General features: G+C 46.9%; 1 protein-coding gene across 1 annotated transcript in view; it reads left to right on the forward strand.

The window, feature by feature from the left end:
* Nucleotides 1-471: 471 nt before the first annotated feature.
* Nucleotides 472-26,816, forward strand: part of DKK3 (dickkopf Wnt signaling pathway inhibitor 3) — a 61,184-nt gene continuing 34,839 nt past the window's right edge. The window contains exons 1-3 of the mRNA XM_075927903.2: nt 472-782; nt 10,807-10,941; nt 11,743-11,826. Coding sequence (XP_075784018.2) covers nt 507-782; nt 10,807-10,941; nt 11,743-11,826 — 495 coding nt within the window. The 5' untranslated portion in view covers nt 472-506. The remainder of the gene's footprint in view (nt 783-10,806; nt 10,942-11,742; nt 11,827-26,816) is intronic.

Genomic DNA, 26,816 nt, shown 5'->3' on the forward strand with positions numbered 1-26,816 from the left:
GGTGAAAACTTGCACAGGTGCTTAACTGTGGGCACTGGAAGTAGCCCCCCTAAAGTCACAGCGTGATTTGTCTTTTTCTCTCATGTGCAGCCCCCGCGCTGTGGCCAGGGGACAGCAGGAGCACGGCGGGCAGAGCCAGAGCGCAGCCCTCACTGCTCTCAGCCTAGGGACCAGGGCGTGGCGAGGGGCTAGCACGGCCGGAGAGAACAGTCTCGTTTGACGCCAAGGGCCGCAACGCGGAGCGGGAGGCAACTCGCACATGGGGCGGGGGCGGGCAGCGTCTCCCCTCCGAGCGGCCTGTGGCTCGGCTCCTTCTCCCGCACAGCGCGGCTCCTGCCCCCCAGCAGCTTGCCGGAGCCTGGCACCGAGCCCCCCGCCGCCAGAACAGGCCCCCGGCCCCTCCCGCGGGCTCTGCTTTCGGCCAATAGCGCAGAGGCGGCTGAGCCGGGCGGGCTTGGGGCGGGGCGGGCGGGCTGCGGAGGCGGGGGCAGCTCGCGGCGAGAGCCATGCGGCAGGGCGAGGCGGCGGGGCGCTCCTGGGGCCCGCTTGTGCCTGCTCTGCCCAGGCGGCCGCTGCGGCCGGGCTCCGGCTCCCGCGCAGGACGGACAATGCTGCTGCTGCTCCTGCCCTTGCTTCTGGGGGCGGCCCGCGCGGCGCCTACGGCGGCGGTGGGAGCGGAGCCGGGCTCGCGGCGGGAGGAGGCGAGTCTGAGCGAGATGTTCCGCGAGGTGGAGGAGCTGATGGAGGACACGCAGGACAAGCTGCGGAACGCGGTCAGGGAGGTGAGCCCCCTCTGCCCCATAGCGCCTGGGCCTTTCGGTGTGGGTGTGTGTCCGGCCGGCCCCCTTTGATGCTGGCTGCCGTGTTTCCCCAGCCCTTGCTGCCCCGTCGTTCATTCTTGTCTCCGGTATTTGAAGAGGGAGTTTCCTATTTGATCATAAATTTTGTGTAAACGCTAATTTGTGGCTGCCAAAAATCTCAGAGGCCTGCTAGTACCGATCAAAGGCGAAAGCAATATCATCAGAAACTACTGTAGATAGAGTTGTTCGCTTGCTTCAGCATCCGCGTCTTTGAGACCCTGCAGACATCTCTTTTGCTGACACAACCCTTTCCCCACCTGCCTGGTGCAAGAGTGTGTTGGTGTTAGGTCCCTAGCAGTATCTTGCTCTAGTTTTGTTAAAAAATGCAAAAAGGTTATTGATCCTCCTCAAAGACATTGCTTCTCAATCTCCCCAAATCCCATTTCAGGATAGGGAGTCAGCAAGTGGGAAATGCTTATTCACTTGCTGCATTAGGCCCCTACATTTGAGAGTTTGGAACTTGAGTCCATAGTTCTGTGGAAGGAAATTTCATGTAAGGCTTTGTCTCCAATAGCAGTAAAGTGCTGATAAAAGCACTGATATAAGTGCTGCCCTGGACAGCGCTATGTTGCTGGGAGATGCTCTTCAGTTGCCATAGCTACTGCTGCTCCTGGGGTATGGTGTAATCATGCTGGCAGGAGAGCTTTCTCTGGCCTGCAAGGGGCAGCTACACAGGAGACCTTACAGTGGTACTGCTGAGAGGTGTGTAGAATAGATATAGTCAAAGTCTCAGGGTTTTGCAGGTATTTGCCAAATGTAACAAAATAAGATATTTTAATAACATCTTTGAGCTCTGTGCCTTCAGTTTAGTACTGTGAAGCCACTGAAGGCATTCATTATATGACTTGAGTTTCAAAGCCATGCCCCACTCCAAGGGGCTAATAAGTTGCTGGTGGCCTCTACCAATAGAGACTTGACTGCAAAAACCAAGGTATTTTTCTAATGAACTTCCCTCTCCTAGGGTATGTCTACACTAGCCCCCTAGTTCAAACTAGGGAGGCTAATGTAGGCATTCGAAGTTGCAAATGAAGCCCAGGATTTAAATATTCCGGGCTTTATTTGCATCTTAACGTCCGGCACCATTTTTAAATCCCCTTAATCCGAATTAACTGCCCGCGGCTACACGCGGCAGTCAGACGTTAACTCGAACTAAGTCCTTAGTTTGAGTTAACGTCTGACTGCCACATGTAGCCGCGGGCAGTTAGTTCGGACTAAGGGGATTTAAAAATGGTGCCCGGATGGGAAGATGCAAATAAAGCCCGGAATATTTAAATCCTGGGCTTCATTTGCAACTTCGAATGCCTACATTAGCCTCCCTATTTCGAACTAGGGGGCTAGTGTAGACATACCCTTAGATAATATGAAAAATATAGTAATAATTTTAAAAACTAAGTCAATTGCAGACAAACCCATTCAGCAATTTAGGAGCAGGGTCTAAATTTGAATCCAAAATTCATTTGGTGAAATATTGTAACCTTAAAACTGTTCAGTTAACTCCCTCTTTGCTCTCTAGTCTGAGTCTTTCTTAGGGCCAAGTTTTGCCCTTGGCTATCTTAAGCACCTCCAGATGAAATTGCTAAGAGCACTGGACAAATATGTGAGAGTAGAATTTACCATTTAAAATAGCAACCATATTTTTTTAAATGGCTGTATTAACTGTTGAACTGAAACCTTTCATTCAGCCCATAGTGAGTTTTACTGCCTAAATTCAAATCCCTAAATATTTAACGCAAGACTGTCAGCATTTTCATTATAGCATGTTGACACAGCACTGACGGAACACTGTGGATAAATTACAGAAATGGAAAACGCTGTATTTTTATTTAGAAGGTTGCATCATAAGTCTGTGTAGAAAATATTTCTTAACATTTCAGCTGCATTACGTTGACAATTTCCCTTCATGACAGAGAAAATATGTTGTTAGTTGTGCTTTCAGTCACACACAATAAACTAAAAGTTCATATAACTTACGCTGAGGTTCTGCTGTTTCCTCATAGTTTATTCCAAGAATTTCCAGTGGCATGCAGCTTTTCCCCTTAAATCCTGCAGACTTGGTTTACTCATTTATTACATTATACCCTTGCTGTCTGCATCCAGTTCCATTAAAATCCACATAAAATGTCTTTTTAATGTTTACATTTTTATTTAGTGGAGAACAGCTTTGTCCTATGCTTCAGGCACAGCTAACCTTAAAACTGTGTCAGAATTTCCATTAGTAGTTGTTTTCAATGGTTAATAGGACTATAAAAGTTTGCTCTAGGCTGAAATACGTTCTCAATCTGGGAGCAATTTTTTTTAAAACCCACAAGTTTATGGTGTGACAGGAGGAAAATTTCAAATGGTTATGCTCTTCTATAACTAGATGAACTTAGGTCATTAAATCATTTTGTGAATGAGGGACAACTTTTTAAATCTAGGCACTGATCTGAAGAGTCAGATACATAAATGAATATGCCAGATTTTCAGAGTAGTTTAGCGTACTTGGTTCTCAATTAGGAGCCCATAATGTTATATTTGTGACTTAAATTTGAACTTCACTGCAGTTATTAGGTGCCTCCTTCCTGCTAACATTGCTCCTCTCTTTTTTGATTCCCAGTTCTACTAACTCTTCATCTCTGTTTCCTCTGCTCCTGTTTCCACACTGAGTGCCTAACATCCAGGCACCAGGTAGACTTAACTTCTCTACGCTCTTGTTCTCACCTCTTTGAGCATAACCATTTTCCTTGTAAAATAGCACTGATCTTCTATACCTTCAACCTGGCCAATTCTTATCTATATCTGTTTCCTGACATCCTCACTCACTACTATCAGTCTGAGCCAGGTCCACTAGTTTCTTCAAGAATTAATTTTATCCCATGCAACAGAATTTTCGCATCCTTGGTTCCGTGCCCTCCATCTTCCTGCTCAACATTTTTCCCTCTATAAAATCTCTTAATGTTCTTTATCCTTCTTTCCATTATAATAACCCTTGTTCATGCATTAGTCATTTCCTTTCTATTCTCTTGCCTAACTCTCCTCCAGCATATCCACAGTATGAAGTATCAAGGGGGGAGGAGTAGGAGGCGCACTCAGATACTGTGGTGATGAGCACATCAAAAGAGCAAACAAAAATGCTACTGAAGAAATAATCTTCCTTTCTCACCATTTGGGTATTTCACTCATCTTCATGTTTCTGGTCTTCACTTCTGTTTGTGTCTGCACAACCTCATTTCTGCTTATCTCTGCTGTCATTTCCTCCAAGTGCCCTTCACTAACACAAGCTTTCCTCCTACCAGTTGTTTGTACAACAGTAGCCTCAGGGCTTCAACTGAGCTCAGTCCCTTATTTTGCTAGGAACTGTATAAATACATAGTAAGAGGGAGTCCCTGCCCTGAATACTTACTGCAGGGGTTGGCAATCTACAGCATGGGAGCTGACTTGGAGTAGTATGCGCTGTGGGAGCTTAGCCCCGCGTACTCCCAGCAGCTGCTGGAGCCTTGCGGTCACTGCGCAGCTGCAGGTTGAAGAACCAGCCTGGCATCTTGCTGGAAGGGCAAATGGGGAGCGGAGCCTGGGGAAGGTGTGGGAGTTCAGAGGCCCAGCAAGCGGAGTGGTTAGAATGACCCCACACTTGGTTCCATGTCCCTGGGGTTGCCCCTGCCCAGCCTGTGCATGCAGCTGCCAGGAGCTAAGGGGTTAACACCTTCCCCCCTCACTACAGGCTCTGCTCCCTGCTCCAGGAGGGAGCGGGGCTGGAGCTTCTCTGCAAATCCGGGGAGGGGTGGCAGGTCATAAGCTGCGGCCGACTACTCCGTGGGGTGCCAGGATCTGGGCTGCGCTGCACTGCTCCCTAGAGGGGGTGTGTGGGGTGTGTGGAGACCATTCCCCAGTGCCCCACTGCACTAGGCCAGACTGGAACCAGCCCTGAGCAGTCCCAGGCTCTGCCTGTTCGAGACCCAGAGCAGCAGCCTGAAGGTGAGGGGTGAGCCCCGATAAAGGGCTGGGCCAGGCAGGGAAGTCACTCTCCTTCCCTCCTCCCCCCGCCCTCGGCCCCTCCTTACCCCACCTCTGTTCCCAGAGGGTTGCGAGTCCCAGCGCTGCTGCCCTGCCGGTGTTCACGCTGAGGGCACAGGGATGTGGAGGTAGGATGCGGGTGAAGGAGGGTTTGCTCTGAGGGGCATGCCCTGAGGAGCAGGGATTGGACTGAGTTGGATCATGGGGCTGAGAGGAGCAAGACTGGAGCTGAGGGAAGATGTGGGGGTGGGGATACAATTTTACTTTCCTTTACTCCCCACTTCTTTGCCTCATAGAATCCTAGAATCATAGAGCTGGAAGAGACTTCAGGAGAACATCAAGTCCAGCCTCCTGGCCAAAGCAGGACCAATCCCAACGAAATCATCCCAGCCAGGGCTTTGTCAAGTGGAGACTTAAAAACCTCTAGGGGTGGAGATTCCACCTCCTCCCTAGGTAACCCATTCCAGGGCTTCACCACCCTCCTAGGGAAATAGGTTTTCCTAATATCCAACCTAGACCTGGATGCAGTACTCCAGATGTGGCCTCACCAGAGCCGAATAAAGAGGAATAATCACTTCTCTAGACCTGCTAGCAATGCTCCTCCTAATGCAACCTATTATTTCATTAGCCTTCTTGGCTACAAGGACACACTGTTGACTCTCATCCAGCTTCTAATCCACTGTAATTCCCAGGTCCTTTTCTGCCGAACTGCTGCTTAGCCAGTTGTCCCAGCGTGTAACAATGCTTGGGATTCTTCTATCTCAAGTGCAGGACTCTACACTTGTCCATGTTGAACCTCATCAGATTTCTTTTGGCCCAATCCTCTAATCTGTCTAGGTCACTCTGGACCCTATCCCTGCCCTCCAACATATCTGTCTCTCCCTTCAGCTTAGTCTCATCCACAAACTTGCTGAGGGTGCAATCTATCCCCTCATCCAGGTCATCAATGAAGATTTTGAATAAAACTGGCACTAGAACCATTCCTTGGGGCACTCCATTTGAAGCCAACTGCCAACCAATCTAGCCAGCCATTGGGCCCGACAATCTAGCCAGGTTTCTATCCACCTTACAGTCCATTTATCCAATCCATATTTTCTTAACTTGCTGGCAAGAATATTGTGGGAGACCGTATCAGAAGCTTTGCTAAAGTCAAGGTATATCACATCCACTGACTTCCCCATGTCCACAGAGCCAGTTACCTCATCATAGAAGTTAATCAGGTTGGTCAGGCATGACTTACCCTTTGTGAATCCATGTTGACTATTCCTGATCACTTTCCCCTCTTCCAAGTGCTTCAAAATGGATTCCTTGAGGATCCCCTCCATGACTTTTCCAGGGAATGAGATAAGGCTGACTGGTCTGTAGTTCCCTGGATTGACCTTCTTCCCCTTTTTAAAGATGGGGACTACATATGCCTTTTTCCAATCATCCAGGATCTCTCCCTCCCCAATGCTATATGGCTACATTCTCACCCTCTCATCTTTTCTGCATTATTCTCCCAACCCCCTCCCACTCCTAAACTCCCTCTCGTATCCTCACCCCACACCCTCTTCTGCTGCCAAACTCCCTTCCAGACCCTGCCCTGCTCACCTCTTCCTGCACCTCACCTCCTGCCCAGATCCTGCACCCCTATCTCTATCCCACTCTCTGGCAGCACTGTCCTGCACATTGAACCCTTCATTTTTGTTCCCACCCCAGAGCCTAAGGGAGGTCCACGAAATCCACTAACTCTGGAACCCCAGGAAAGTAAATCTGGCCTATGGGAAGCCCTGAACTTCAGTCCTCCCCGGTCCCTTCCCCTTGCCACCTGAAGAGTGAGGTGTTTCAGTACTCTACCCCTGCCAGAAATAAAGAAAACACTGAAACCTCTTGTGTTGGACATAAATTAATATTTACTTTATTTAAAAATAAATTTGATAAATTAACATGCGAAAGTTAAAACGCTTAATTTGTTTAATAATTTAAATTAAACCATTCTCCCCAGCCGCCCCTGGTTAAGAAATTTTGGTCACCATACCCAGCCTGCCCCTGCTTTCCTCCCCCACCTCTCTCTGGCACATACTTCTGTAAATAGAAGTGAATAAGCTAAATCTTGGCATGTCACTTGTGAAAGGTTGCTGACCCCTGACTTGCAGTGTAAATAGAACAGACAGAGTGGGAGAGTGTTACTGTCATTTTAGGTATGTGGAACTGAGACATACAGACTAGGTCTGTGGTTCCCCACTGCCGGTCTGCAGACCAGCACTGGCCAGTGAAGTGGGCCGTGGCGGCTGTGGGAGCCAAGGCTATAGTACACTGCCCAGCGCCTCGCCTTCTACCGCAGCTGTTGGGAGAGGCATGTCCTGCTCCACCTCTCAACCAACCAGTGCTCTGCAGGGGCAGGGTCTCCTCCTGGAGTGGTAGAGCAGTTTGCTGCTCTGCAGGAGAGCTGTGTGGAGCCAAGGACGGTAGCCTTAGAGCAGCTGTGACCCAGGCAGCAGTGCTCAGGTGGGAGGCAGTGGAGGGCTATGTGAGGGGGGCAGGGCAGGCACTGGGGCATCAGGATAGTGCTTGGGGGCTCTCCAAGGTGGGGGGCTGGCACTGGGGGATTCTGGGGGGGGGGGCAAAGCTAATACTGGGGGAGCTCTGGGGGCAGGGCTATTACAGGGGTGGTCTAAGGGGTGGGGGCTCTAAGGCAGAGCTAACACTCGGTCACGGGGGCATCTGGGGTGGGGAGCTGATACTGGGGCGCTTTGGGGGCATGGCGAGTAGCGGGAGGATTATAGTGGCAGGGTTGGCACAAGGGACTCTGGGGATGGGGCTAATATTGGGGACTGAGGGCTGGCACTGCAGTGGGGTTCTGGAAACAGGAGGCTGGCTCTGGGGAGTCTGTTAGGGAGGGCTCTAAGGGTTAGGGGGCTGACACTGAGGCATTTGGGATGGGGGCCTGGCACTGGGGGCATTGGGTGCAGGGGACTCAGAGGTCAGTGGCTTGTGCTGGGAGGTGGTGATGGGCTGTCACTGGGTTAGGACTGGCACTGGGGGGGCTCAAGAGGCAGGGGTGTACCTCAGCCCTGTCCCCTAGAGCTGCCGCGAACAGCTGGCATCAACTGTGGCAGCTGCCTGCCTTGTTGCGACTGCTGGAGTTGATGCTGGCTGTTTGCAGCAACTTTGGGGTCCAGGGCTTTTGGTGGACCGGCAACATTTTATTTGCATATTCATTATCTTCATAATGAATATGAAAATATGCCAATGAAATGTTTCTGGTCCACCGAAAGTTTATGAATGGGTTTGTCAGTCTGTGGTATAAAAAAGTTTGGGAACCACTGGACTAGGTCACTTGCCCAAGATCGTACAGGAAAGGAAAGATCACAAAGCCAAAACTGAACCTCTGAGTCCTAGTCCAGTGTGTTCTCCACTTAAACACCCTCTATGTTCCTCCCCATTCTCTGCGATGAGTCTTTTTCTATGCTTCCCCTTATTAATTTTCCTTTTTATATGGTGCATCAACTGACCCTTCTCTTTAAATCCCTTCTCAAAAATAAGTTATGTGACCCAGGCAGCAGTGCTCAGGTGGGAGGCAGTGGAGGGCTAGGTGAGTTATTGCCTGAGGATGTTGTGAAGGCTAGGACTCTACCAGGGTTTAAAAGAGAACTAGAAAAATTCATGTAGGTTAAGTCCATAAATGGCTATTAGCCAGGATGGGTAGGAATAGTGTCCCTAGCCTCTGTTTGTCAGAGGGTGGAGATGGATGGCAGGAGACAGATCACTTGATTATTACCTGTTCGATTAACTCCCTCTGGAACACCTGGCACTGGCCACTGTCGGCAGACAGAGTACTGGGCTGGACGGACCTTTGGTCTGACCCAGTATGGCCATTCTTATGTTCTTAAGAACCCTTTCTGTAATAAGCCACCTGACAAACAAGTCTTTAAAAATACTGAATAAAAATCACATCTGAATGTTGATCTACATCTGCACAACTGCTATACTGTACATCTGTCCTCGGCTGTAAGTTTAATGTAGATCGTAAGCCCCAATGGAGTGGAGACTATGTCTTGATCTATTTTGCAATGCCATGTGTGCTTTGTCAGTGCTTAATAAAGAAAGACTGTTATAGTCCAAATATGGTAAATTGAACCACTTCCTTATTAATTTTATATTTTCTTAATGATGGGTACAGAGATCTGAAGTGAGATATTGTAAATATTATACACATTTCAAAATAGCCACAGCAAAAATGGTTAGAAAAAAAGATACTAAAAAAGAAAACCCATCACTAGTAGGACACATGTCCCTAGGAAAAGTTTTAAAGATCAATCTGGTAAACAGTATTTTAGATCTAATATGGAGGTCTCAAGTAAATAACTAGTTTATTTGGAATCCCAATAATGTTAATGTCCCCAGGGGTTTCTCTTGTTCACAAAGATTACTTTCCTGGTTTTGGGCTTGTTAAATTCCAGTCCTTTTAACTCTTTAATTCAAAGAATGAATTTGTCATCTTCTTCCCAGTATGATCGTAACACTGGGAATTCATGGAGTCTGATTTTTCACTCCAATACAATGAACATTTTACCTGTTGATAAGAAGTGCAAGTTTGAATATGCTGGTCCTGATCCAAAGCCAGTGGACATCTGTCTCTTGACTTGAGTGGCTTTTAATGAGACTCTTAGGCTATATCTATGCTAGCAAGGTTTGGTGATAAAACTTAAGGCAACAGGCAGGAGTTGCTAAAACTGGAAGTCCGTCAAACTGTTTTTTCTGGTACTCACTGTGAACAACTTGTGGCCACATCTGCAGCTCCCTCATTGGCAGAAAGAACAAAGCATTGTGAGCATGCATTCCCACAGAGCCTTGTGTCACCTTCACACAATAAGCACTATGGAAACGTGTAATGTAGCACTAGGCATAATGGGAACTTGAAAATAATTTCCTGTCAGCCATCTGTTTTCTTCCAGCGTCCCTGTGGGTTTCCGGATTTCACACCATCTTGAACAATCATGATGAGAAAACATGGACCCCAGCCTTCTGGTCCTTATTGTGAATATAGTGCAGAAGACTTCACATATTTCAGCATACCTAATTATGGAGCTACTAGTGGATAACGACCATGAATAATTGTCAGTTTTGGATACTGATTTGGAAATTAATTTATTAGAGTCTGATTCAGAAGATTCATCAGAGGACGATGAACTGATACTTAGTTTTATTATGAGAGACCTGAGAGAGTCATTGGATTGTCGCTTTTGGTCCAGGGAAAACAGCTCCGAGTGGTGGGACTGCATTGTCATGCGGGTGTGGGATGAAGAACAACCGCTACAGAACTTTTGGATGTGCAAAGCGACCTTACAGGAGCCGTCTGCCGAGCTGGCCCCTGAACTGCAGCATGAGGACACCTGAATGAGAGCTGCTTTCTCGGTAGAGAAGTGTGTGGCCGCTGCTTTGTGCGAGCTGGCCATTCCAGATTGCTATTGTTGCGAATCTGTTTGAAGTAGAGAAGTCTACCATCGGGGCAATACTTTTGCAAGTGTGCCAGGCAATAAGTGACATTTTTCTGGACAGGACAGTGATTCTGGGAAATGTGGATACTAACTCAGTTTTAGCCCATGGTGGATTAAGACATTCTGCTGCACCCGCTTACCCTCCTGACATTTAAGTCCATAGAGAGGCTGATTTATTGTCCTATTTAAAGAGCCTACAGCTCAGGAGTATGGTGTTCCAGTATCATGACACCATGATCATGACAGTATCTCTGTTGCCTTAAAAAAAAAAAAAAAAAAAAAAAAAAAAGCTGGCATGCTCATTTTTGAGAGAGCTGAGGAAACATTTTAATACAATATAAATTGATGCTAATAAGTGTGATATTGTACGGGTAGGACAAAGATGTTGCTTGCTCTATTGTAATGGTTTATTTTAATGGTGATTTGTAACCTTAGGCAAAATGTATTGCTCATTAGTTAATTGTATTTACTAGATGGAGGCTGAAGAAGGGGTAAAAAACCCATCAGAACCTGACTTTGAAAACTTACCTCCCAGCTACCATAACGAATCCAACACGGACACCAAAACTGGTAATAAAACCATTCATACCCACCAGGAAATTGACAAGGTATGAAACAATGCATGTAACGACTTACCTTTGCTGTATACTGGCTTTTCAGAGTAAAATAATGTGTTAAATTTTTTAGAGAATCTAGAGTTCCTGTTCTGTATAGGGATGTTAAAAACCGAAGTACTGTAATAGGGTAACCATGTAACCGCTGAAAATCTCAGTGGTTATATGGTTACCCACAGCGAAGCCTTCCTGGGAGCAGGGCCGTTAGCCCCTGCCTCCCTGGGAGTGGAGCGGGCAGCCCTTGCACACCTCTTCTCCCGGGTAGGAGGCTTTGCTGTGTCAGCAAAGCCTACTCCCCAGGAACAAAGCCTGAAATTAGGCCACCTCCCCAGGAGTGGAGCAGGGAGCCCTTGCCAGCCCTCCTCCCAGGAAGGAGGCTTTAGCGCTTATTGGTTAAAAGGTTAGTTGTGTACACTCAGACATTCCTAGTACCATAAATGATTTGCTTGTATAATTAGCAATAGGTGGGGACACAGAAAATGATTAATGTGACAACAGTTTTTTTTTGTTTCATTGCTGTAGTGACATTTGATACTGCATAGTAATGCCTAGTGAATGTGGAATACAGATGTAATTCTTAATGTGAACTACAAAAGAGTGATCACTACTGAAGACTTGATAATTAGTTTCTTGACTATATTTCAAAAAAGCATAGTGGGATTTCTTGTCCACTTACCCAGGAAATGAAAAAAATAAATAGGAGTAACGTTAGAGTAATACTGAATTAAATGGTAACAGAGGACTTACGTGGCATCTGTAGTCATCTAATTTATTATTCCTCTTTTGCCATATTAGGTTACAGATAACAAAACTGGATCAATGATTTATTCTGAGACTATTATTACATCTATAAAAGATGGTGAAAGCAAGAGGAATCATGTGAGTAAAAGCCTTTTTTTTTCTTTTTAAAAATTAAACAAATGTGGACTTTATCATCTAGAATAAATCTGTACAATTTAGAGCTCAGACCAATAGAACAATTAAATATTAAAAACAAATCACTTAGGTTTACATAAGAAGTAGTATTTTTAAAACACTTACATTTTGGTTTCTTCACATATTCTTTGCTGATGCCTCATGTCATTGTGTGGAGCCACCGACAGCTTTGCTGGGCCCTCCCCACAGCCCTCAGAGCTGACCACATAGCGCTCTGGTGGTGACTTAAAGGGCCTCAGGCTCTGGCTGCCACCGCTCCTATGGTAGTGTCTGCGGCTGGGAGCCCCGGGCCCTTTTGAATCACCAGGCCCCAGGTCAAATGCCCACTTTACACACAAACCCCTGCATCCCGGTTGGTGGTTCTGTCATTCAGCCAGATATCTGAGTGACACTATCTGGCAGGTCAGTGGCTAAGGAAATTAATAAATTGGAGTCCACTACCTGAATTCCAGTATGAACTCCCAGAGTCTTCTGGTCCTCACAATCTGGTGGTACCTAGAATCACAAAGTTTGAAGTGTAGTCTAATGTGGAAGGAGAATTCTGATATAGGTAAGTATGATGGTGAGTATAAAGGTTTTGTTGGTATGAGCTGGGATATGGCTGCTGCCACATGCAAGTTATGCAGATCTTTCCAATGAAAGCTCATATTTGTTTGATGTCACTCTACTCCATAGGTGTTCTGTCTGTACCTTGTATTTTACTGAGAGTGGTTTGGAGACTTTCAGAAAAAGTTGTTGCCATTTCTTTCTTTCTGATTAATTTATCTGCTGTTTATTTAGGTATATCAAGCAATAGTTAGCCAAAAACAGACTTCCAAAACAATTGGATAGACCTTGTATTTTTCATGTAGCGTTAAATGAAAACTTGTGAAAATTTGTTCTGCGATGTCTTTGATTGCCTTCTATATAATAGATGTTAGAGGTAATAGATGCTCTTATGTAACAAAATATTTGATCCAAAAGAATGACTCATCGTGTTACTCAGTTTTGCAAAATAAAATAAGCAATTTATCTGGGGTTGTTTTTGTTTTGGGATGTTTTTTTAATTGTGCTGGCAATGTACTGTAAGGTAGTTGAAAAGTACAGATAATAAAATTGGAATAGTATTCTTTGTATTTACTTTGCGGGGGACACAGAGAATGAATTCTAGAAGACACATTCGTTGGCTTACTGAAATGCTGTTAAGCTGGCTTAGGAGTGTTTGGAAACTTGTAAGAGAAAATTGTAAGAGGGGAATTGGTGGCCTGGGGTGCCCTGGCATGTGGGTTGAGCAGTTGGCAGCACTTTGAATCTCTGGATGAGGAGTATTAGTGCCCCAGAGGTGGGATTCCAGGGGGATGTGGGCCCGTCCAGTTCCACCATATCCCAGGCCAGGGTCCCAACAGATCCCACTATGGCATGCTGACACTGATTCCAGTGACACACCACCAGATAGTAGGCTGGTTTCCCTGGGCTGCTGCTTAAACTCCCCCTTATTCATACCTGCATCCACAGGCAGTCTTCTATCTCCTCTGGATACATTCCCAGTGGCAGTCCCAGCAACTCTTCCACAGCGCTGTCCCTCAGAGGAGTCCTCTGGCCTCCAGCTCCTACAACATGCTGGGAGTTTATGGTCAATCTTCATCTTCACAGAGGTCTTCAGCAGTCATAGAATCATGGAATCCTAGCATTGGAAGAGCCCTCAGGAGTCATCGAGTCCAGCCTCCTGCCCATGGCAGGACCAACCCAACTAAATCCACTCAGCCAGGGCTTTGCCAATCCGCGACTTAAAAACCTCTAGGGGTGGAGATTCCACCCCCTCCCTAGGTAACCCATTCCAGGGCTTCACCACCCTCTTAGGGAAATAGGTTTTCCTAATATCCAACCTAGACCTCCCCCACTGTAATTTGAGACCATTGCTCCTTGTTCTACCACCTGTCACTACTGAGAACAGCTTCTCTCCAACCTCTTTGGAACCTCCCTTCAGGAAGTTGAGGGCTGCTATCAAATCCCCCCTCACTCTTCTCTTCTGCAGACTAAATAAGCCCAAATCCCATTGACTCTCCTCATAGGTCATGTGCTCCAGCCCACTAATCATTTTGGTTGCCCTCTGCTGGACTCTCTACAATGTGTCCACATCCTTTCTATAGTGGGGGGCCCAGAACTGGACACAATACTCCAGATGTGGACTCACCAGTGCTAAATAAATGGGAATAATCACTTCTCTAGATCTGCTGGCAATGCTCCTCCTAATATTAGGCCATCTGCAGCCCTAATATGCCATTAACCTTCTTGGCTACAAGGGCACACTGTTGACTCATATCCAGCTTCCCATCCACTGTAATCCCCAGGTCCTTTTCTGCCGAACTGCTGCTTAGCCAGTCGTTCCAGCCTGTAACAATGCTTAGGATTCTTCCATCCCAAGTGCAGGACTCTACACTTGTCCTTGTTGAACCTCATTGGATTTCTTTTGGTCCAATCTTCCAATTTGTCTAGGTCACTCTGGACCCTATCCCTGCCCTCCAACATCTCTACCTCTCCCCCCAGCTTAGTGTCATCTGCAAATTTGCTGAGGGTGCAGTCCATCCCCTCATCCAGATAATTAATGAAGAGGTTGAACAAAACCAACCCTAGAACCAATATTTGGGGCACTCCACTTGAAACCAACCGCCAACCTGAAATCGAATTGTTAATCACTACCCATTGGGCCCAATAATCTAGCCTGTTTTCTATCCACTTTACTGTCCATTTATCCAATCCATACTTCCACATTCCAGTGAGACGTGCACAGCCCCAGCCGTCTGCAGCCCTGGGAGCATGGGGAAATTGGGTGGTTCATTGTGCCAGCCTTTCCCGGAGCACAGAGAGGGCAGGTGGCCTCTCTGGCCCCGGAGGAGTGTGGGCAGCACCTGGTCCCAACCTCCCCATCCCAGAAGCCCAGATAGCCCCAGGAGACTGGGGGAGCTGTGCTGAATGGGGGAAGTGTGTGGACAGGGACAGCCGGGCAGTTGGGGAGGTCATTGCCTTCCCTCCTGCCTCTAATGCATGGTTCGCTGTTCATCTGCCAGGGCCCCCGATTCTTTTTTAGAGTAACTGCTTCCCAGGAGAGAGTGGCCCATTCTGTAAGAATTGATTGTCCATACTTCTCTATACAGATAACACTAGAAATGACTGTAAGCTGTTTAGGGCAGGGGCACCATCTTGTTTTATACCTGGGAAGCACCATACACACTTCGCAAAATATAACCTATGTTAGAATAACAGAGAAATTGTTTAATCTCGGATAGTGTTTTATTTTTGGCTCTGTGTCACACAGTGTCAGACTGTACGCATTGCCAGAACATCTCAGCTGATATGATTTTCACATGGAGGCCAGCAGATTACCTGACTGTTTCAAATCCCTAGAACAGGAACTGGCCTCCGTGCCAGTTCTGGCACTGAAATCCTGTTCTTGGGAGGTGCTGTGCTGTTGAGAGGCGCCATTTAAATTCTCAGACTAACATTCCCTTTCTCAGATTGCAGCTAGGATTGATAGATGCCAGGCTTGGACCCAAGGAGCTTGCATCCCTTCCAGGGGCCAAATTCAGACCTGATGTAAATGGGTGCATGGTCACTATAAAAGTCAGTGTTTTTTACATCCACTTATACCAAGTCTGATTGAGGTCAAAACATCATACAATTGATTTCCCTGGGACACAGTGTTTAGTGTGAGAGTTTGAAAAAATAAAAGCTCATCTGTAAAAAACAATCTGAGTCATGAGGACTCTGATGGTACCATATCAGGGTCAAAACATTCCTCCATTCTGCTTGCTTGTCCTTAATTAGTCATAAATTGGACTAAGTGATGCATAAATAATTTAAAACAGAATTTGCTCTGCTAAGATATTATGTGGAGATTACTGAGTGCACAAGTATCTCAGTTAATAAGTTATATTAATTTAATATCTTATCTAGTGCTAATGGGATTTTTTTGCATTTATTTTCCAAAAAGTCAGTAGTTTTTAGCAAGTACTTTTTAAAACAAGATTTTTTTTTTAAGGATTCGTCTTTAGTGCTGCAGGTCCGCATCATTCAAATGAACACAGAGACCAACCAGTCTCAGTGGGGATGTGCCAGAGAGCTTCAGGAGCACGAGAACTTTTTCTTTCTTTTTCTGTGCAGTTGCCTGGAAAATATTCCTTTCCTCTGCCTGTCTTCCCATCGTAGAGGCTCTGTTGAGGATGACTGCATCTTCTCATTTGAGGTTACAGGTCATTACTTCCATCTAGAGAGGTTAAGTCTTCAAAGTAATTATGGGAGTCTAGTTCTTGTCATTTTTCTTCTTTGCACTTGTAAGGTATATTGTCAAGGAAGGGGTTTACTTGTTTCTGCAAATATGGCTGGTTGCTAAGTACTTACTGTTGTGGAGGTGCTTTTCTAGTGCATGCCCTTTATTTCTGTGGCTAGAAAGTTTGCTTTATAGACAGGTGGAGTCAGAGGGTGCAGTAAAAAAAAAGTTTCAGCTAAGGTCCACAAATCTAGAACTTCCAACCTAGTCCATTTATGGAGCTGTTTCATATGAAGTGTGCTGAGTTTCAGACTTTGAAAGTAATTTGGCTAGCTGTTATTGAGTGAATATATGTCTAACCATGTGTTTTCATTTGAGTGTTTGGAAACTTTGTCTGGAGAATAATAGTTCAGTAGTCCAAAGCTTCTTAAAAATTGCATTCTTATTAAATACTGCTGTCAGAAAATTTGGAAAAGAGTGTTCCAGCTGTCACTACCACGCTAGTGAAACTCAGGATGCAGGAAATATCGGTAACAGATAAAAATGCTTTGCTGTGGTTCTATTCACCACATCATACTTAAAAGCAGGATTTTCTAGAGCAATGATACTTAATTAGGTTTACCGAAGGGCCTTGTGACAGGGCGTCTCCCCCATACCGGCTCTTTAAGGGTAAAACCTAGCCCTGGGAGAGGGCTGAGAGAGCAAAGCCCCACAATTGATGCAGGTACTAGCTGATTAGGGCCCAGCTGAGGGGTGTATAAATAAAGGCTCCTGGAGAGAGGAGACAGATTCAATCTTACTCCAGCTGGGGAGCAGGAGGGACCAGGCTGCCAGGGTACCTAGAAGCTTCTGGATTTAGAGCAGGGCTGGGGAAGCTCTGGCCAGGCATGCTCCCAGGCTACAGGGCCTGAAGCAAGGCCTGAGGCTATTAGGGCTGTGGGGAGTCAGCCAGGGTAGGCAAAGGCTGCAGGTCCTCACCCCCTTGCCAGTGCTGAGTTACCATTTCAGACTGCAAGTTTGTTCCTGAGAAAAGGGTCTAGATCAGTGGTTCCCAAACTTTTCAGCGTCACGCCTCCTTTTTGATTTTTGAAAAACCCTCATGCCCTTCTCTTCCCCCCCCCCCCCCGCCAAAATAGCAGCAAAATTTGCGGAGAAAAAAAAATGAAAGGGGGGGACGGACACGACTGACTGGAGCCAAAAAACAGTCATGGCCCCCTTTAATTCCTGTGACGAGTGTAAAAAAAAAAAAAAAAATTGCCCTTTTAAGGCAGCCATTTTTAAGTCTGCCCAGGACACTCCATCCTCCCCTACCCCAGCCAGCCTGAGCTGTGCGTGTTCTGGTGGACTCCTGAGCCAGGAAAAACAGAAACTACCAGACATTTCACGTGGTATTGTCTGAATTTTTTTTTAGCTGTATGGACTGGGCTCTTTCTTAGGGGGGATTGGCTGGGGGAGAGGCTGGGTCGCCTTGTGTCCCCCTGGAAGTTTGGGAACACAAGGTCTAGATGACTGGCAGTGAGTCAGTCAGACAACATTGGCATAGGGCAGTGGTCGGCAACCCGCGGCTCGCGAGCCACATGCGGCTCTTTACACTCTTTAATGCGGCTCTTCTGTGTGCCGGGCGCCCGCTCCCCTCCCTCCTCTCGGGCGGCCGCCCCAAAAGTCTAGTTACTAGACCAAACCGCAATTCAAACCGCATTTGGAGTGGGGCGGGGCCGCAGGGGGCGGGTGGGCGTGGGCCGGGATCCAATGGGGCTCCGGGGGCGGGGCCTCACCTGGGAAGGGGGCCGGGTGGTGTTTCTCGGCACCTCCTGCTGCTCAGCGCCGCTTCGTGTGAGTGCCGGGCCGGGGGGCAGTGAGACGGGGGGGGCGGGAATAGGAGGGCATAGAGATAGTGGGGGGGGGTAAAGGAAGGGGGCTAGAGGCGGGGACGGGGGGGGGCGCCGCCCGGGCAGAGTGGCGGGTGGAGGAACCGTGGGACGGAGGGGAAGATGGGGCGGGGGGAGAAGGAGGGGCAGGGGCGGGGAAAGGAGGGCAGTGGGGCGGGGGGGGAATGGAGGGGGCAGGGGCGGAGGGGGAGAAAGGAGGGGGCAGGGGCAGTGGGGCGGGTGGGGAATGGAGGGGGCAGGGGCGGAGGGGGAGAATGGAGGGGGCAGGGGCAGTGGGGCGGGTGGGGAATGGAGGGGGCAGGGGTGGAGGGGGAGAATGGAGGGGGCAGGGGCAGTGGGACGGGTGGGGAGAAAGGAGGGGGCAAGGGCAGTGGGGGGGTGGCGCCCGGGGCAGCACGGCGCCCGGCCGGACACACAGCGGGGCGGGGGAGTGGACGAGACAGGGGCACTGGGAAGGGGTAGAGGACGGGGCGGGTCAGTGAGGCGGGCGGGGACGGAGAGGGCAGACGGGGAAGTGGCAGGAAGGGCGGGGTGCGGGAAAGGACAGTGCGGACGCGTGGAGGAGGGGCAGATCAGACACTTCTTTTCGTTGCGGGAAGTCGGGGTGTCTGCATTGCATGGTCGGGGGGTGGTGGCGTTGGGGTCTCTACACGGAGCTGCCTGTCTCTGGTGCTGGGACCCCAGTCTCTTGGGGCGGGCTGCCTTTGCTCGCGGGTCTCACTCCTTGCTTCACAGCTCGTTTGTTTTGTTGCGGAGCCTTTTCTCAGCTGAGACCCCCACCCTGGCTGGCCTGTGCTGCTGTTGCGCTTTGAACGTTATGCTAAGCATTTTAGCATTTAGTTTGAACCTGTGTAAAACACTCCTGGGCAGATAAATGGCCCGGGAGAGTAGAGGGGTGGATTTTAGCGATGCTTCATTCTGAATTTTTGCTTGGTCTGAAATGAGAGAAGAAGTTTCTTTCTGTGTGAATTAAACAGTCTGTAAAATACTAGTTCTTTCTTATCGTAATCACTCGGAGGGGCCTGTGCAAAGATACTCAGTGCAGAAGGTCCCTTATCATGATAGCCAGAGACCCGACAACACACAGATACCTCTAAGAAGTGTTAACAAGAACAGCCGGGATTCTGGAAACTGGAAGCTCTCTAAAAATCCAGTGCAGTCTTCACCCTTGAGGTTACTCACTTCTTGCAATTGAACAGTGAAAATAGGGCGATTGGGTTGCAGGATTTGGTTTTTTTTATTGTAGCCTTTCTGTAATTGTTCCAGTGAGTTAATGCACTTCCTCATGTTTGGATTGCAGATACTGCTGGGGAAGCTTTGTTTATTTAAAACTGACCTGCTGGGAGGGAGTTGTTCCTTTTGTGCTGCTTTGTGATGTGTAACTGTAGCCTGAACATTTTAAGGTTTTATTTGCTTTCTGTGACCTTATAGTTAGGAATTTCAAGCTTGAGATGTGAATTTGGACAGAGGGAGACTGATCTGAAATACTGAGCTGGCAGCATAGAGATGGTAGTTGAACTTCTTTGCAATTTAGTTTACTTGGCTATAAGGTATAGATGAAGAGCCCTATACAACTTCCACAGAAAGATGGAGTGGGGATGAGGATTTTCAGAAAGACCTATTGATGGAGGATTAGAGATGTAGGGGAATCAGAAGAGAACAGTTCACTGCTGAGGAAAAGGGTTTTAACTCATGCTCACTAAGGCACAGCAATTTAGCTTTAAACTTGGGTTAGCAGTGCTAGCTCATCTGAGGCTGCCCTATAGACTTTAACAGTATACTAATAAGAGTTAAATGCTGTGTTGCTGTATCTTCACTGTTTTGTCCTAAATTAGCTACCCTTGAGTTAAGCATACTTTTTTTATGTAGACATACCCAAGAGTGGTGAAAAGGCATACTTGCATGCAGAATATTCTCAATAAAAACTTATTGAAACTAAAAACAGTGTACCATCCTATGTATTTTCGGGTTTAAAAATGTGGCTCTCAAAATAAATTTCAATCGTGGTTTTGGCGAGATTTGGCTCAGTTGAAAAAAAAGGTTGCCCACCACTGGCATAGGGGGTCGAGGGTTCCCAGAGTGGGAGGACCCCAGAGTGTAGGGGCAATGTGATAGGTCAGTACCCACAGATGGGGAACAAAATAGACAACTGTGGGTGAGGGATTGGCTGAAAGGGGGCATTCCAGGGCTGAATGAGCTAATTCCCCAGTGTCTAGCAGGAGGCGCCTGTGGGGGTGAGGCACACCCAGTTAAAGGCCTATTTGAGAATTTAATGACAAGAGGCAGGCCATTTATATAGAATGCTGACCGATAATCTTCCCTCTCCCTCCCCCAAAAAAACTTCAGTTTCCAATAAAGACCTTGATTACAACATGGATATTAGTGTTTCTATCTTTTAACAAAGCTTATAAATCAGCATTATTACCTGTAAAAACAAGGAGTCCAGTCCAGTGGCACTTTAAAGACACTTAAAATGTATTAGGGCAGTGGTCACCAACCAGTCGATCGGGATCTACCGGTAGATCTTAGAGCCTTTGACAGGTGTTCCTGACTGGTTGGGCCAGGAGGCTGTCAAGTGCTGGCACTTCATCGGCCCCTCTCAGCACTGCCATGCTGTTCCAGCCCTCTGCCTTGGAGCTGCCCGTCCCCTTTCCCCCCCACCCATAGGAGCCTCTTGCTTGCTGTGCAGGGCACAGGAAGAAGAGGCGGAAGTGGTGATGTCAGTGTTTCCCTCCCTCCACCCTGTACCCATCTCCACAGAGCAAGGAGGAGCAGAGATGTAGAGTTTGCTGGCTGCTTTTGGGAGTTATGCAGGGCCAGTGTAGGGGTGAGCCTATCTTAATCCCCTGCACCATCACCCAGCAGCCACCTGTGGTAAATGGTGCCCAGCTGGAGCCTGCATTTCAATCCCTGCCCCCAGTCCTCTGAACCCTTCCTGTACCCCAAACCCTGCCCTAGCCCTGAATCCCCTTGCACCCAAACTCCTTTTGAGAGCCTGCACCACTCCTGCACCTCAACTCCCTGCCCCAGACTAATCTCAGAACCCTCTCACACTCCAAATCCTTTAGCCCAAGATCAAAGATTGCATCCCCCTCCCTCGCACCCCAGCCCTCTACCCCCAAGCATGATAAAAGTGAGTGGGGACGGGGGATGGGGGGGGGGAGGGTGGAGTGAACAGGTGTGGGGCCTTGGAGAAGAGGTGGGAAGGAGGTGGGGCAAGAATGTTTGGGTTTGAGGTGGATCCTGGATTACACTTAAATTCAAAAAGTGATCTCATGCGTAAAAAGGTTAGAGACCACTGTATTAGGGCATATCACTTCCTCAGCGGTTTGAAGAGAAGAGAAAAGAAGAGGATTCTGAGATAGGAATGTACCCGTGTTTCAATTTTATCTTCTTTTCAGGGTGTTAAATTTGCATATGAATTCTAGCTCAGCAGTTTATCATTGCAGTCTGTTTTTGAATGCTTTTTTTTTTGCCTGAAAAAAGCAACTTGAAAGTTGCCAAACTTCTAACTAATTAGTTCCATAATTTCATCACAATACCTTGGTTTGTTTGTTTTTTCAATTCCCCAGACAATCTACAGTCTGGTGAATGACATAGTGAAGTGTGTTTAATGAAGGGTATATCACTGCCAAAAATGAAGCAGACCTTTTTTTCCCTGTCATGAAAAGACAAACAAGTTTACTTTCTGCAGAGCTAAACTCCCTCCCCCCCCCCCCAAAAAAAAAGCTCTTTATGTTAACTTTGTCTAATAAGGTATGGTCTGCTCTGGAGCATTGTTAGTGAGTGGGTGGTATGGGTATGTGTCAGAAAGCTCTTGACTACAGTGGGATCTTAATCACGTGATGGAAATGATGTGGAGAAAGGTGAGACTGCAATTTCCATAGACTCATAGCTCACCACTGTCCAAAACAAGCAAGCAGATGTAAACAGTGTTGAAACCTGCAGCTGCCTAAATCTGTCAAAGTGGAAACTGGCATGGTGCCTTTTACTCAAAGAGCAGTCCCAGCCTACAATGTCGTGCTTTGGCTGAAAACCTAGCAACCTAAGATCAAAGACCATAGCTCTTTATCACATTTTCTTTCCTTGAATATTAGTTTTCAGATTTCATGGAAAGTGGATGCAAGAGCAATACTAACAATTAATACAAAAAATACAGATTTGCCAACAGCTTTGAAGTAGGAATAAGAGCCTCCGGAAAAGGGCGCTTTTTCCGGAGGATCGGGGCCAGTGTAGACGCTCTTTTCCGGCTTTTTTAAAAGCCGGAAAAAAGCGGCGGACATTTTTATTTAAATGCCGCGGGGGATATTTAAATCCCCCGCGGATTTCCCTACGACGATAGGTGAAATTAACATGCCCCTTCCGGAAAAGGGGCCAGTGTAGACGTAGCCATGGTGTGTGGTTGCACTGCAGCTGGGAGCAAACGGGCCAGCCTGGGTAGGCAGGGTTGCACTAGCAGATCTCAAGCTTGCATGCTAAAAATACCAATATAGATCATCAGTCTTGCAGCTCTAGCTGGAGAATGTGCTCACAAGCCACTCTGACCCCTTAGACTTGAGAGCCTGAACCCTGCTAGCAGTAATCTGCCTACCCAGGTTTGGAGTCTGACTCCTAGCTGCAGTGCAGACATGCCTTTTATATCTTCATATCTGAGTTGAATACAGTTTCTTAGAGTGCAGACAGAAAGTATTACTCTCTTTTTAACTGCAAAAATGTGTTTGGAACAGAAGATGTTGTCTTTCTTAAACCTCAGTACATTGCCTCATGGGCTGCATTTATCCCAAGTGAAATTAAAAATACAAGGATTCCTTCATATTAGCTCAGTGGTACAAATAATGATGCACTCAGGTAGTACAACCACTGTGCTAGTCACACTTTTATTAGCTACGTAGTAGTGCTTAGTTATTTACAAATCCTGTGGCTTCTTAAAACCATTAAAAACAAGAGCAGTGTTACCTCTGCCAAATCTGCATGAAGTACGCGATGGGGGAAATTTTATAGCAAAAGAGAACACTTCAAGTCTATCCAATGGTTTTGTTTTACAAAGTTAAATCAAATAGTAGAGCCCTGCATGGACATGAAATCCGCATCCTTATCCACAAAAATAAGCCGCAGATATCCCCATCTGTGGACAACTGTGGATTTGCAGGGCTCTGTCAATTGGGCTCTAGTAAATGATTATTCAAGATTGTAGTCCGAACCCTCTGACTGTAATTGTGCAATACATAACTGGGTAGAATAAAGCAGTAAAAGTTTTAAAATTATAGGCTGCTGATACATTTTCTGTATTTGCTCCAATCTCAGGAGGATTTAGTTACAGAAATAAAATAAATGGTCCGGTTTCTCAGCTGATGTAAATTATAATGCCATTAACTTCAGTATAACTGCCACAGATTCACGCCAACTGAGGACTGGGTCTGGTAATCCTTCCTTTATTCCCAATACTCTGAGCCAGATTCTCTTCTGATTTATGCTCAGGTATATGAAGATTAACTCCACTGAAATCACCAGAGTTACACTGGTTTTACATCAGTGTATGTAAGTAGAGAATTAGATCCTGTGAAAGTGGGAAGATGGGAAGAACAGTAAATAAATAGGCTTGTGGAACGAGGTGTACCGGTAGTTTGGAATAGGAAGCCTAATCCGAACTACCTAGTCCGTGCCGCATGTAGCCGCGGGCACGGAGTCCGAACTAGCGGACATTTAAAAATGGCAGCGCCCAGCAAGATGCAAATGAAGCCCGGGAAATTCAAATCCCGGGCTTCATTTGCAACTTCGGTTGCCTACATTAACCACCCTAATTCGAACTAAGGTGGTAGTGTAGACATACCCTCACAGAGGTATGTGGAGCCAAAGTAAGCCTTCACTTTGAAAGCACAAGATGACAGAAATGGATATTTTTCTCTGTTTACCATTCTCCAAAAATCACTGTCCTTTGCTCTGACTTTCAGCTCAATATCATTTTGCATAGTAATAATCTCCATATTAAGTCCATTGCTTTGTAAATGAAACACCTGATGAAATTTTGTAGCCAAGCCGCGAATGTCTTCTACTTGAAGGAATGGATTTAAGACAAACATGACAATTGGTTCCATCACATCTAATTCCTGAAATCTCCTGTTGAATTCGTCTGCTAATTTCTTCAGGTGTGCACAGAAGTTTTCTGGGTGGAACCATTTTTCTTTCTCATTAATTTTTTCTAGTATTCTCCTCAAACTTGGGAAGTCATGCAGTGTTTTATTCTCTAATTCGGAGGACCATAGGCCCAGTTTCAATTTGAATGCATTCACAGCACTGAGCATATGTGCTAAGTCTCTGTCCTTTCCCTGAAGTTCACAGTTCAGCTCATTCAGTTTTGATGTCATATCTGTAAGGAACCCAAAGTCTAGCAACCATGCACTATCTGACAGCTCACTGTACACTTCATTCCTTGATTTAAGAAAAGTGTTAATTTCAGGCATCAGTTCTAAAAATCTTTGCAGGACCTTTCCTCGACTTAACCACCTCACATCAGCATGGAGGATTAGTTCACCATAGGCAGCATCCAGTTTGTTGAGTAAGGATTTAAACAGGCGATGCTGAAGGGGTCTTGCTCGAATTGAATTTACAATCTTAACTACTACTTTCATTATATGAGAGAAGTCCATAACTTTACTTGCTAATACTTGCTGGTGGATTATACAGTGATAATTGACAAAAGAAGGGAAATCAGGATCATTCCTGCAAAATGCAACAAAGCCCGCATTTGCGCCAAGCATGGCTGGTGCACCATCTGTTGTGATGGAAACCAATTTCTTGATTGGAATGTTTTTCTCAAGCACATACCTTTTGAATATGTTGTATATATCCTCACCTCTTGTTCTCTCTTTAAGGGGCAAAAGGGTGAGAAGATCCTCTTTAATTGTTTTTGTGCGTATGGTTTTTAAGGATATGACAATCAGCTGGGCAGTGTCGGTCATGTCAATAGATTAATCAAACTGCAGTGAGAAGCATTTGCAGTCCTTCAGGTCCTGCTGTAGTTGCTGAAAGACATCTTCTGACAAAGATTCCACTCTTCTTGCTACTGCGGAAGCACCAAGTGACACGCCCTGGATCGCTGTCATTACTTCTTTGCTTTTAAAATCTTTTAATAAAGAGTCAGCTGCCGCAATCATTGCTTCTTTAATTATTTCACCATCTGTGAATGATTTCTTATGTTTTGCCAGCAAATGGCAAATACAGAATGATGCTTCAGTGCAGGCCTTGCCTTTTGCTGCTGGTTTAAAAAATAATGACTGTCGAGCTTTCAAAATGGCCTTCAGTTCATTAACTTTCTTTATACGTAGCATGCTGTTCAAGGGAAAACTATCCTTGAATTTACTATGTACTGTTGTGTGGTATCGTTCCAAATTGCTCCTTTTACTTAATGATAAACTTTGATGATATATCAAGCATATGCTCTTATCTTTTATATTTGTGAACAGAAATTCATTTTCCCATTCCACGTGGAAGTTGTACATTTTTGCTTTCTTAGGTGGCCTAGGTTTGCCATTCATGTTTATCGCCAGCCAGGGAGGTAGAGCTAAAATAAAAAGCAAGATAGCACTAAACTACCAAATGTGTGATATTTGTGTTTTGGTACAGTGTGGTGATGATATTGTCATGGATAGACCGAACACAGCTTTTACAGCTGTTTGGATTTAGAATTTAAAATTTTCATGATTTATTTGTGCATGTTAGTCAGTGTGGTCTGCTAGATCTGGAACCAGCAGGGACAGCTTCACCAGGCCCCAGGCCTTTCATAGGACCCCGCCGGTCCCAGTTAGAATCATAGCTGCTGTCAGTGATGGATACACTCAAGACAGCACAGGTCAATAGGAGGGCCTCTCCAGGCTTTACTGTCACTGGGCTGGACGGGACCAGCTACACCTGGCCTGGGAAAGGACAGGGAAAGGAAAAGCAGCAGAGGTTCCATTCTCATTACCAGGCACTGAGGAAAACTCCCCAGAAGGCAGGGCTGGGCAGGTCTAAGTCTGCGGAGAGACTGAGGCTCCTAGAATATGGCACAGAGAGGAAGCTGCCTGGCCACTTGGCTGTGGCATTCAGCTGCCCCACTCCACCTGATGGGGTGGCTTCTCCTCTGTCAGCCCATGTGGAACATGGTGCACCTGGGCTGAACACAGTAGCCTCCCCACGAATTGAAATTAAGGGGATTGTTCAAATTTACAAGGGGAGCGGATCAGGGCAGAAGAGGGGTGAGACCGTGAGGGTGAAGGTGGGCTGTATGGCATCATAGCTCACAAAACTGTGGGGTGCTGGGGAAATTCAGGGGGATATACACCCCCCCAATAGGGAGAGGGTTAAGGAAATCCCTGGCTGAGTGCCCTGGCCAGGCAGCTTCCCCTGTGCACCAGCCCACATGGAGCGTGGTGCACCCTGGCTGAGCGCCATGGCCAGCTGGCCGGGCAGCCGCTTCTATTCCCGCACGCCGGGCTGCCTTGTGCTCAGCCCGGGAAGCTTGCTCCAGCACAGCTGGAGCTAGGTGCTGCCTCCCTGGGCTGCCCAGCCAGCTGGCCATGGCGCTCAGCCAGGGTGCACCACGCTCCACGTGGGCTGGTGCACAGGGGAAGCTGCCTGGCCAAGGCACTCAGCCAGGGATTTCCCTAACCCTCTCCCTATGGGGGGTGTATATCCCCCTGAATTTCCCCAGCACCCCGCAGTTTTGCGCTCAGCTCAGGGAGGCTGCACCTAGCTCCAGCTGTGCTGGATCAAGCTTCCCGGGCTGAGCGCAGGACAGCCGGCATTCGGGAACAGAAGCG

Source organism: Pelodiscus sinensis, chromosome 5 (assembly GCF_052426305.1).
Source record: "Pelodiscus sinensis isolate ZL-2025 chromosome 5, ASM5242630v1, whole genome shotgun sequence".
Lineage (NCBI taxonomy): Eukaryota > Metazoa > Chordata > Testudines > Trionychidae > Pelodiscus > Pelodiscus sinensis.